Source organism: Rhinoderma darwinii, chromosome 1 (genome assembly GCF_050947455.1).
Source record: "Rhinoderma darwinii isolate aRhiDar2 chromosome 1, aRhiDar2.hap1, whole genome shotgun sequence".
Taxonomy (NCBI): domain Eukaryota; kingdom Metazoa; phylum Chordata; class Amphibia; order Anura; family Rhinodermatidae; genus Rhinoderma; species Rhinoderma darwinii.
In genome coordinates this window covers 232,745,599-232,758,900 of record NC_134687.1, presented here as the reverse complement: position 1 = coordinate 232,758,900, position 13,302 = coordinate 232,745,599, and the positions used below count along the sequence as shown (strand labels likewise).

Sequence of the window (13,302 nt, the reverse complement as noted above, 5' to 3'; positions counted from 1 at the left end):
GAGAGGGTTATTTAAACGGCAGTGCCTTCGATCAGAGACCTCTCTAATTGCAATCATTTAACCCCACAGATGTCGTGGTCAGATGTGACCACTGGCATCTGAGGGTTTTTTTTACTTTTCATTTTCACTTAGGAACACACAGGTGACCGACCCCAATGGCAGCCGGGATCCTTCTGAATGCTCACAGGCCTGTTATAGGAATATTGCTAATGAGCTCTGACTCCGTGGCAGGTTAAAGCCCCCTAGGGGGGCTAAAAATTAGTAATAAAAAAAGTTTAAAGAAAATATATAATTCCCCTGTAGTGCCTCCCTACACAGTATAAACAAATTCAAATCGCCGAATAAAGGAAACGTCATTTTCACCATACAGAAAACACTGTCAAAATGAAACCCATAAGAAAATGGCGGAACTGCGGTTTTGATCAATTTCACCCCTTTCTGAATTCTTTTCCCATCTTCCCAGTATATCACACACAATATTTAATAGTGCCATTAAAAAGTACAATTTGTCCCGCAAAAAGTAAGCCCTCATATGGCTGTGTCAACGAGTTATGACTAGAAGGCGGGGAGGGAAAAACAAAAGCATAAAAACTAAAATTAGTCTGGTCCTGAAATGCTTAATTTAGTCTGACGTATGTCAACATCATTCGTAGCTAGATCCTGGTACTTGGCTCCATTTGAAAAGAAGTCCCTGCAACATCGAAAACAACGATAATTGTTCAGTCAAGGAAGGGGGTGAGCTTAAGGTATCCTGCTGCTGTTCATCGGCGAGGCCTGACTATGGCCGCTGATGATGGGTCATGTGACCCGACCTGTCCAGAGCTATCGCTAAGGGTCTAGCACGGGGGAACGGGGTGAAACAAATCTGAATGGGCCCCCCACAAAGTATAATAACTCCTTAGCTGCCCCCACAAAGTATAATAACTCCTTAGCTGCCCCCACACAGTATGTTGCCCCTATAGTGCCTCCCTACACAGTAGAATGCCCCTATAGTGCCTCCCTACACAGTAGAATGCCCCTATAGTGCCTCCCTACACAGTAGAATGCCCCTATAGTGCCTCCCTACACAGTAGAATGCCCCTATAGTGCCTCCCTACACAGTAGAATGCCCCTATAGTGCCTCCCTACACAGTAGAATGCCCCTATAGGGCCTCCCTACACAGTCTGCTGCCCCTATAGGGCTTCCCTACACCGTCAGCTGCCCCTATAGGGCCTCCCTACACCGTCGGCTGCCCCTATAGGGCCTCCCTACACCGTCGGCTGCCCCTATAGGGCTTCCCTACACCGTCGGCTGCCCCTATAGGGCCTCCCTACACCGTCGGCTGCCCCTATAGGGCCTCCCTACACCGTCGGCTGCCCCTATAGGGCCTCCCTACACCGTCGGCTGCCCCTATAGGGCCTCCCTACACCGTCGGCTGCCCCTATAGGGCCTCCCTACACCGTCGGCTGCCCCTATAGGGCCTCCCTACACCGTCGGCTGCCCCTATAGGGCCTCCCTACACCGTCGGCTGCCCCTATAGGGCCTCCCTACACCGTCGGCTGCCCCTATAGGGCCTCCCTACACCGTCGGCTGCCCCTATAGGGCCTCCCTACACCGTCGGCTGCCCCTATAGGGCCTCCCTACACCGTCGGCTGCCCCTATAGGGCCTCCCTACACCGTCGGCTGCCCCTATAGGGCCTCCCTACACCGTCGGCTGCCCCTATAGGGCCTCCCTACACCGTCGGCTGCCCCTATAGGGCCTCCCTACACCGTCGGCTGCCCCTATAGCGGGGGCCCCCCTTACACAGTCGGCTGCCCCTATAGCGGGGGCCCCCCTTACACAGTCGGCTGCCCCTATAGCGGGGGCCCCCCTTACACAGTCGGCTGCCCCTATAGCGGGGGCCCCCCTTACAGTCGGCTGCCCCTATAGCGGGGGCCACCCCTACACAGTCGGCTGCCCCTATAGCGGGCCCCATTCACAGAATAATGCCCCTAAATCTTCTGAATGAGCTGCGTGGTTAAGCTATATGTAGTTATTCAGTAATGACCCGTTTTTATTTTTGTTTAGTATTGCATTTTGACATTTCTAAACATTACCATCCTTATTAACCCATTGATTGCAATAGAAAATAATCTAAATGTAACTCTTTCCTGATATGTAATTTTCCAAATTACCCAGAAACCTTTCTGTTCCGTCAATCTGGAAGGTTCTTTTTCCTGTGGTAAAAGATAAAATACAAATACATAACTGTTAGTTATGAATGCGTCACCTACATACTGTATCATACGATATTTCTCAGAATGCATACAAAAGCAAAATGTAATGCACTAAGAATGTAAACCTTGACAAACTGACCATCCAGTCTTATTGGGTGATGTTTGTCACTAATGTCACTAATGTCAGTCACAACGTTACATAGTTCAATTTCAGTAAATACCCACATTTTTACAAGAGTTGTCTTCAGTGTAATGTGTATGGGACTCTTCCGGCTGCCCCCTGACAGCAAATGTCAGGGAAACTAAGGATTGGGCATGTTAGATTTCAACAAGCTGTATCCTATATTCTTGCATGAGTGAAACTGCTGCCAGAAGTGTTTAAAGTAAAAAAGATATGCATGCTTGGCCAGCTCTTGCATGGCCGATCGATATGTTGTGTATGGCCAGAATTTGGATAAGGCTAGACTGAGACGCTTTTTTTTTCCCCCTAATTAAAACATAAAAGGTCTTTTGAAAGTCACAGGTTTTAGTGATTTTCATTGTCTTTTACTGAAGGAAAATAGTAGCACTATTTATGTTACTCACAAAAGCGTTACTTCAATTTTTAAGCTCCGTAAATCCTTATGGACAGTGATAATTTCTCAGCATCCTTCGCATTACCTAACCCTATTATACACTTTGCGTTTCAATTCGTCACAATTTTCAGTGAATGTTGACATTCTGGGTTACAAATCCGTCTTGACCTCCAACCGTTCATTCGTGTTTTTCGACAGCCGTTCATGGTCGGTCGTGATGGATGAGGTTTTGGATGACATGCTATAAGTTAAAATGTCAAATCGCTGATCGATCTCTATTTTGATCCGAGGCCTTGTCTGGGCTACTTTTGCTGGGATGCAGATCTATCGTTTGGCATAATCGACATTCCAACAACTGTACCCGACAATGACCGAAAAATCCTACATAGCAGATCAGCTTTTCGACAGATATCTTGCTTTTATTGGAGTCTGTCACAATCATTCATAATCTCATGTACGGTCCGCTTTATGGTAAAGGTGGCCGGACACACGAGTAATTTAGATCATCCGAAACAACAAATTTAACCGGTTAAGGACTAGGCTGTTTTACAGCTAAATGACCAGAGCAAATTTCACAATTTTGCTATGCGCTTCTTTAGATGACTATAACTCTGCAGGTGAATAAAGTTCATCTTTGAATTTTACACTCTTTTTAAAGGACAGATAGGGCTTTGTTTTAGTGGCATTTGTCAGTATATATAATTTTTATTTTTTTCTCTAAAGTGGGCAAAATTGGAAAAAAATGCAAGAATTTAGCAAATGCGTCAGTTTAGGCTAGCATTTTTCACACACGGTATGGACCACGGACAAAATTAATCTCCTTTCACATTCTTCCACTTCTCCCGTGCATGGGGATACCAAATATGTGTGCCTTATTCACTGTGCGGGCATGTGCCAGGGCTTGGCATAAAAGGAGGCTTTTTGGTCCAGGAATTCTGCACTTGATTTTATAGCCGCATACTGTTTTCTGGGGGGCCTAATGCTGCTGAAACATTAGAATCACCCCATAAATGACTTCATTCACACAAGTAGACCCCACAAGGTTTCCTTCAAGGGGTTTATCATATTTTTAGCAAGTCCAGTTTTCTTCTGAAAGTTTCTTGAATAAGATGGATCAAAATAAAATCAGCGCTTTTTTAGCAATTGCGTCAGTTTATGATAGCATTTTTCACACACGGTATAGACCACGGACAAAATTCATCTCCTTTCACATTCTTCCACTTCTCCTGTGCATGGGGATACCAAATATGTGTGCCTTATTATCACATAGAGATGTAGGAGGGCGGACGATAGAAGAAGCTTATTTCACAAATCGCTTTTTTTCAAAGCTGGTTTTACAAAACTCAACAGAGTTTCTATAACACTTCCAAAATATCTGCTCTTGAAGCAGAAATCCCAAAATATTCATCTAGGGGTATAATGGGAATTTATTTTTTTGGGTTTTCTAAAATAAGAAATTGCAGGTTTATGCAAATGGAGCTCTCCAGCAGATGAACTTTAGAGAATATGCAAACATGACATCCACCCCCCACCCATTCCCTCCCTCACCCTTGGAGTAAAATCAGGGGAAAAATAAAAACGTAATGTAGGGCAAATATATTTTCAACGAATTAACTAAAATCTAATAATTCAGAACAGTGTGGTATTTTTTAAAACATGGCTCAATGCACAGGCCTGGTTGTGAGGGACAGAAATATCGGGAATCTTTGCGGTGCCCGTCTTTTCTGCAGACGCGGCACTTTTTCTGAGGGTTGCTTCTGGTTGGTGTTGGGGGAATCCGACTGATGAAGTGTCTTTCAGTCGCGTGACATCCTCAGACTGGGGGCATTCTCGGGTGTCCTGAACATCAAAAATGAGGCCTTCAATAATTTTTTCCTGGAAATCCAGGTATGTGTCTCTGCCTCTGTTTTTTTTGTAGAGCACAAATGAGTTGTGGATGGCCACCTGTAACAAATAAATGGCCACTTTTTTGTACCAGGTTTTAGTTTTGCGTTTTACTAAATAGGGCTGTAAAACCTGGTCGCTTAAATCCCCCCCCCCCCCATGTACTTGTTATATTCGGACACGCTCACTGGTTTGTGCTTGTCCGATGTTGCCCCTCTTTCCCTCACTGCCACTGTTCCTGCGGTATGAATCGTGCTTGGCACATACACATCTTTGCGATCCCTGAACTTGACCGCCAGCAATTCCTCAGATGCATAAGCACAGGAGTCCCCCTTTACCATGCGCTTCCCCACTAATTGCTGTGGAAAACCAATTCGGTTTTTGCGCATGGTACCACATGCCCCAGTCCTTGCAGCATGCAAATGCCTAAACAGGGGCACACTAGAATAAAAATTATCACAGTACAGGTGGTACCCCTTGTGAAGCAGAGGCTGCATTATCTCCCACACGATCTTACTGCTGGTGGAAAGATCAGGGGGGCATCCAGGAACATTTATTGTGCGGTCCCGCCCTTCATAAATCCTGAAGGCGGTGGTATATCCTGACCCGCTTTCACACAATTTGTAAAGCTTAAAAGAGGCTCTGTCACCAGATTTTGCAGCCCCTATCTGCTATTGCAGCAGATCGGCGCTGCAATGTAGATTACAGTAACGTTTTTATTTTTAAAAAACGAGCATTTTTGGCCAAGTTATGACCATTTTCGTATTTATGCAAATGAGGCTTGCAAAAGTACAACTGGGCGTGTTGAAAAGTAAAAGTACAACTGGGCGTGTATTATGTGCGTACATCGGGGCGTGTTTACTACTATTACTAGCTGGGCTTTCTGATGAGAAGTATCATCCACTTCTCTTCACAACGCCCAGCTTCTGGCAGTGCAGCACTGTGACGTCACTCACAGGTCCTGCATCGTGTCGGCACCAGAGGCTACACTTGATTCTGCAGCAGCATCAGCATTTGCAGGTAAGTAGCTACATCGACTTACCTGCAAACGCTGATGCTGCTGCAGAATCATCTGTAGCCTCTGGTGCCGACACGATGCAGGACCTGTGAGTGACGTCACAGTGCTGCACTGCCAGAAGCTGGGCGTTGTGAAGAGAAATGGATGACACTTCTATACACAACGCCCAGCTAGTAAAAGTAGTAAACACGCCCCGATGTACGCACATAATACACGCCCAGTTGTACTTTTACTTTTCAACACGCCCAGTTGTACTTTTGCAAGCCTCATTTGCATAAATACGAAAATGGCCATAACTTGGCCAAAAATGCTCGTTTTTTAAAAATAAAAACGTTACTGTAATCTACATTGCAGCGCCTATCTGCTGCAATAGCAGATAGGGGTTTCAAAATCTGGTGACAGAGCCTCTTTAACGCCATATCTTGCCTTTTTGGAAGGTAGATATTGGCGAAAGCTAAGTCTGCCATGAAAGTTGAGGAGGGATTCGTCCACACTTACATTCTGCTCAGGGGTGTAGAGTTGCAGAAATAAATTATTCAGGGAATTTATTAGCGGTCTAATTTTGAACAACCGATCCCGGTTTGCATCGGTACTTGGGGGGGCCTGTGCGTTGTCATTGAAGTGTAGGAACCTCATTATTGTCTCATAACGAGACCTGGGTATTACTGCAGAATATACTGGGGTGGCTTGTGCGGGTCTTGTTGACCAGTAAGACCTAATGGAGGGCTTTTTGACAATACCCATATTTAGGGTGAGCCCCAAAAATTTTTTTAACTCCTGCAAATTGGTGGGCGTCCAATCTCTGGCATGGGTGGATGAAGGTTTCTGCCTTATATATTGAGTGGCATATAAATTTGTTTCGTGGACAATCTGATTTAGGATGTCGTCCATTTATTTATAACGGAAGTAATCCATTTGGACAAAATTTGTATTGTCCACGGTTATGCCAGGAGTGGCAGTAAATCCGTGGATTTTAGGCCCAAAAGATGGGGCAGGTGCCCATACAAGAGCCTGGACTGGAGGGACCAGGCTGTCCCGTGCTACAGCGCTACTTGGCCCTGCGCTTTCATGTTCTGCAGTTTCAACTGCATCAGGGACAACGTCCCCTGAAGATGAACCTGAAGTGACACTGTCATCGTCACTGCCCAAAACAGGTTCCATCTCGGACGCCATCTCTGATGCGGTCTCCCACTCAGACCACAGCATGGCGTATGCCTCCTCGGCGCTAAACAACTTCCTCGCCATAACGTAACTAACACTAACTAAACCAATTTTTTTTTTTTTTTTTATAAAACACACAAACTAACTGCTATATATATCTACACTACCGCTAACAAAAAAATAAACCGCTATTGCTATATATATTATATATATGTGGATATATATATAATTATATACTCCCTACCTGCCTATTCTAATAGAATAAAAGAAAGAAAGGTAGATATATAGAAAATAAGATAGATGGATAGATAGATTGTATAGATAGATAGAAATACATCTATACAGAGAATGTTTTATAGTGTAACTGTATTTTTGTGTAACTGTAACTGTAATCTTCTGGCAGCAATTCTCCCGAGTCTCTTCTTCTCCTCAAACTGAAACAATGTTTGAGGAGAAGAAAAGAGGCAGGAGATTTACTGCCAGAAAAGTCAAAATAAAACAAATGTGGTCGCTGTGATAGGTTTTCACAGCGACCACATGTTCAGGGACCATCAGATTGGTCCCTGATACTCTGCCCAGTGCCCAGAGCTGTTGGTAACAGCGTGGGCACAGGGCTGTGTGCACACGATCGCGTGCACACTGTTTTATATGCAGAAATGCATGTGATCGCTGTGACTGGTTGTCACAGCGATCACATGTTCAGGGGCTATAAGATTGGCCCCTGACATTCTGCCCAGTGCCCATGGCTGTTAGCAACAGCCAGGGCATAGAGCTGTGTGCACGCGATCGCGCGTGCACAGTCTCTGAAGTGCCGCCGTAATTAGTCTATACGGCGGACTTCAGAGACCCTGACCGCTGGCCGTATAAATACGGCCAGCGGTCGGGAACCTGTTAAAGAACTGTTGTCCATTGTTCGGTGTCTTTCCGTGTAATGAGCGATCATGTTAGACTAGGACCAACCCTCGAAGTCTGTCTGTCTTGGACTCAATTTGACTTGTTGGATTTTTCCGGTTGTTGATTGTAAATGGTCGTTGATATGCTAAGCACGTTTTTTTGTTGTTTTTTTTGTATTACTGAACGAAAATAATGCATTTGCAATTTCTTTTATTTTGTCAGGCAGAAAAGACAGCTTCTATAAAGGGGTTGTCTGGGACTAAAGAAAAAAAATAATAATTGCCACCACATGTGGGTGTGATTTTGGCCACGTGCAGCTGCTGTTCCTTGTTTTCTTACCCTAATGGTAGCAAATGAAGCCGGTTGTCGATTTCCTGCTGTAAAGTAATTTATCTTTTTATGAAGACTCCACCAAGAGTTTAAGACTAATGTGTATCCCCTTATTTACCCATTTTCTGACTTGTCATTTAACCAGCTCACGGACCCCACCACTGAGTAATGTGCCCCTTTGACTTGGCTCAGAGATTTCCATATCTCCAAGCTGTGATGGCTGCAGTTCCGTTTATTTTGATGAGACTATAAGGCTCGGTTGACGCGGAGTTTTCTTTTTAGGCAAATTTTGACCTGTCTGCAATTTCTTGTCGCAAATTTTGCAGCGTTTTTCGCCTGTGACAATTGAGTGCTGCAGTCAATAAATGCTGTGAAATTTTTTTTCTCTGCCATCCATTGATTTCAATGGGAAGTCAGAGGCTTAACCGCGGCAAGAAAGAGCTTGCCGCTTTATTTTACCGCGCACTGCTAAGGGCCCCCACGGAAAAAACTCCAAGGACGTTTTTTTGGCGCTGATTCCGCAGTTTCCATGTCAAAACCTTCCTTCCGAAAACTTAGTGTGAACTAGGCCTAATGTGCTTGGATTTCAGTAGCTACATGCGATGCTGACTTTTTCATAAATACATTTCTCTTATTGTACTTTTATTAGTATGCTGTACTCACTCATATTTTTTTCCCCCTCCTTTTATAGTGGGCTAGTGCCCCTGCATAATGCTTGTTCCTACGGACACTTTGAAGTAACAGAATTATTACTTAAGGTAGGTGGCTGTTGTAATGTAAATGGCCTAATACTGTGGAATTTGCACGGTTCCTCAAACATCCGTTTTACAATCTGATAATTGATGATGATGTGTATTACTATTGTGTTTGCATGTAGTAATTTTCCAAAGGGTTGTAAACCCGTCACATGCTGATAACTATAGCTATAACCGTCCAGCCAAGAACCACATCGAAAAATCGCAGTAGTTTGAAGTAAAACACCAGCACGTGTGAATTCAACCTTAACCCCTAGGCGCACCAGGACGCAACTGTACGTCCATGTGGCCAGTGTCTTAAGGCACAGGGACGTACAGTTACTGCGTGGTTCCCGGTGCACACTGTCGGCGACAGTGTGCACCGGCAACCGGGAGGCCAGCTGTCCCTGACAGCTGACACTCCACTGTATGCCGATCAGCGGCTTATTTCCGCTGATTCCGGCAATTAACCCCTTGATTGCGGTGATCGATTGCAATCACCGCATTCAGGCGTTTCTAGCTCATCGGCAGACCCCACTATGAAATTGTGAGGTTTGCAGATAGCTAGCATGGCGATCGGAGGCCAAGTAATGGCCTCCGTGTCTGCCATGTACGGAAGCTTATCAGGATCAGCTTCCTGATAGACTTCCTGATAGACTTCCTGTCAGAGTGACAGGACGTCACTGCCGTTCGCGATGCACATTGTCGATGACAGTGTCGGCGACAGTGTGCATCGTGAACCGTGAGGTCAGCTGTCCCTGACGGCTGACACTCCACTAGTTGCCGATCAGCGGCTCATTGCTGCTGATTTCGGCAGTTAACCCGTTACATGCGGGGCTCGCTTGCGAACTCCGCATGTACAGGGTTTGTAGCACATCAGCAGCCCCCATGCAATTGTGGGGGCTGCTGATGCTTGTGATGGCACCCGGGGGCCAGACAACAGCCCCCGGGTCTGCCATGTATGCAAGCCTATGAGGATCAGCCTCTGGCTGGTCCTCGTAGACTAACTGTCAGAGTGACTGTGACGTCACACTGACAGTTGGAATACATTACACTACCAAGGTAGTGTAATGTATTCTAGCAGCGATCAGAGCTGCAGGTAAAAAAAGAGAGTGTAAAAAGTAAAGAAATAAAAAAAAGTTAATAAAAATGTTTTACAAAAGTGTAAAAATAAAAGATATATTTTTTTTCCCTAAAATAAGTCTCTTATTATAGGAAAAAAATGAAACCGTTAAACAGTACACATATTTGGTATCACCGCGTTCGTAACAACCCAATATATAAAACTATAATGTTATTTTTACCGCACGGTGAACTCCGCAAAAAAAAAACGATCTAAAATCAATGCCAGAATCACTATTTTTTGGTCACCACCCCTCCCAAAATATAGAGTAAAAAGTGATCAAAAAGTCGCATGTACCCGAAAATAATACCAATAAAAACTACAACCCATCCTGCAAAAAACAAGCCCTTACACAGCTTTTTTGACTGAAAAATAAAAGTTACGGCTCTCAGAATATGGTGACAGAAAATAAATTATTTTATAAAGAAGTGATTTTATTGTGCAAACGCTGCAAAACATAAAAAAAACTATATACATATGGTATCGCCGTAATCTTACCGACCCGCAAAATAAAGTAAAATTGTCATTTATAGCGCATTATGAACGCCGTAAGAAATTAAGAATTTAAACCGCCAAAATCACTGTTTTTGGCCACCAAAGCTCTAAATAAAAAGTGATCAAAAATTTGCATCTACCAAAAAATGGTACCAATAAAAACTACAGCTCGTCCTGCCAAAAATAAGCCCTCACACCGCTCAATTCATGGAAAAATAAAAAAGTTATGGCGTTTGGAAAGCGTGGAGTGAAAAACTAAAATGGAATAGCAAAAAAGGATCAGTCCTGCAAAGGTTAATTAATTTCTATTAAAAAAATAAATTATTACCACATGTGGGGTATTGTCATACTCTGGAGAGATTGCGTTACAAATTTAGGGCGACTTTTTCTCCTTTATCCCTTGTGAAAATGAAAAAATTCAACATTTTAGTGGACAAAAATGTTTATATTCATTTTCATGGCCTAATTCTACTAAATTCTGCAAAAGACCTGTGTGGTATAAATGCTCACTATATCCCTAGAAAAATTCCTTGAGGGGTCTAGTTTCCAAAATGGGGTCACTTTTGGGGGGTTTCCACTGTTTTGTTCTCTCCAAGGGGTTGCAATCGTGACATGGCACTAAAAACCAATCCAGCAAAATCTGCGCTCTAAAATCCAAATGGCGCTCCTTTCTGAGGCCTGCCGTGGGTCCAAACAGCAGTTTATTACCACATATGGGGTATTTCCGTAATCGGGAGAAGATGCTTTACAAATGTTGGGGTGAATTTTCTTCTTTATTCCTTGTAAATATTAAAAATGTCTTATTTCAGAAAAAAAGTAGATTTTAATTTTCACAGACTAACTCCAATAAATATAGCAAAATACCTGTGGGGTCAAAGTGCTAACTATACCCCTAGATAAATTCCTTGAGGAGCGGTTTTGGCTGTTTGAATTTTGTACGGCGTTCACCGTGCTCATCAAATAACCCTATATTGTAATAAAGACTTTTACGGACGCAGCAATACCAATTTTGCTTACTTTTTATATTTATTTTTATTACTTTAGAGGAGAAATGGGAAAAGGTTATTTTTATTTTTATTTTTTTGAACTTTTTAATATTTTTATTTTTTCACTACTAAAAACTCACTTTTTTTTTTTTTTTTACACACTTTATTAGCCCCTCCTAGGGGACAATACAGCAGCTGGTACAATACACTGCAATACTAATGTATTGAAGTGTACAGTAATTTTTACAGGCAGGGCTTAACAGAGGGAGAGGGAAGTCAGTCCTGATAGCGTTGTGGAGCGCCGATGAGCTATGAGAGGGGACCGCCCCAATCTACTACAATATAGTGTTATTTAACCTGCTCGCTGAAAACCGTAATGAAAAAAAAAAGTATGTGTGTGTGTATGTATATATATATATATATATATATATATATATATATACCCACCCAAATTCCTGTTTTGCTCAACTTAGCTCTCCAAAAAAATTAAATGTGATCAAAAAGTCACATGTACCCCGAAATGGTACCAATAAAAACTAAAGCTCGCCCTGCCACAAATAAGCCCTAATAGCGCTCAATCAATGGAAAAATAAAAAAGTTATGGCTCTCAGAATATGGCGTCACAAACCAATTTATTTTTAGCAAATAGTTTTTTTTATTTATAGAAGTGGTAAAATTAAAAAAAAAACATATAAATGTGGTATCGCTGTAATCATTTCAACCAATAGAATAAGATGAACATGTACTTTTTAGCGCCTGATGGACGCCAGAAAAACCCCCAAAAAATTGTGTCATCTGTTTGTTTTTTTTGTAATAAATAAATTTTTCGGTCTATTTCCCTGGTGCCTGGGGGAGGTGGCTATACTCCGACACTTCAGACTTAGGGCCTGTTTACATCTTCGTTGGCGGCTGCGTTAGGAGCCTTTATCTCAGATCCAGCCCAAAATACTGGAAACAATAGCGCAGCAGGCTGCATTGTTTCCAGCAAAGCGACAGCCCCATGAAGGAAACGACTGAACTCATTAAAGTCAATTGGTTTTGTCGGGCACCGATGGTGTCGGTCATGCAACTGAATCAGCGCTTCCGGTATTTTCGCTGTTTTGCTCCTCTGATGGAGCAGAGCAACGGAAACACCGACACAGATGTGAACAGGCCCTTAAGTTTTGTTCACATATGTATTGGCTTTTCCGTTTTTGTTTTTTTTAACAGATCCGTCAAATTTAACGGAAATTTAAGCAAAATGCATGCCTAACTGAAACAAACGGAAGTTAAACGAAGGCCCTGTTCACATCTGTGTTCGGCATTCTGTTCCGCTCAGTCAGGGGAGCAGAACAACAAAAATGCTGGAAGCGCATTTTCCGTTGAACAACAGACGGAAAGCTTTGCCTTCCATTTCAGTTTGGCATCTGTTATACTCCGTTTTTTAATGCATCTGTCGTTTTCTGTATTTTATTTATTTTGTGTTTTTTTGGGATGTAGGAAGTAATGCGCCTATGCAGTAGGTAAATGTAATGAATAACTGATACCAATAGAAGACGTTCCCTTCGTTGACGTAAACTCTTTTTCCAGTACGTCCCTCATGACAGGAGGTTGCCCTATTGACCTCTGTAGGGACAGGAAGACAGAGGTTAAAAGGCCCCTCCGACCACCCACTTGCCAGTGTTCTTCCTGTCCCCACAGGGTCAGGAGCAGAGAGACGTCGCTCCTGTGTTACTGCAGGAAAGAAACTCGGGCAGGGGGCAAGATCGGGGGGTCCGTGCACTCCCCCTTCTCTTCCCCCTAAAGCCCAGGCTAACACCCCTCGAACGAGAGGTCCCTTAGCTCCCACTCTGAGACACCTACCGGAGGAATCCTAGGCAGGGTTCGGGTAGTGTGTGGGGGCTGGGGTTTCCCAAGCAGGCTTCG

At 43.5% G+C, this 13,302-nt stretch overlaps 1 protein-coding gene across 5 annotated transcripts in view; it reads left to right on the top strand.

The window, feature by feature from the left end:
• The window catches only part of TNKS (tankyrase), a 253,487-nt gene that overhangs the window by 135,959 nt on the left and 104,226 nt on the right, over positions 1–13,302 (top strand). For all 5 annotated transcript variants that reach the window (XM_075862262.1, XM_075862280.1, XM_075862253.1 and 2 more), the window contains one exon: positions 8,751–8,817. In XM_075862262.1, the coding sequence (XP_075718377.1) occupies positions 8,751–8,817 (67 nt within the window). The remainder of the gene's footprint in view (positions 1–8,750; positions 8,818–13,302) is intronic.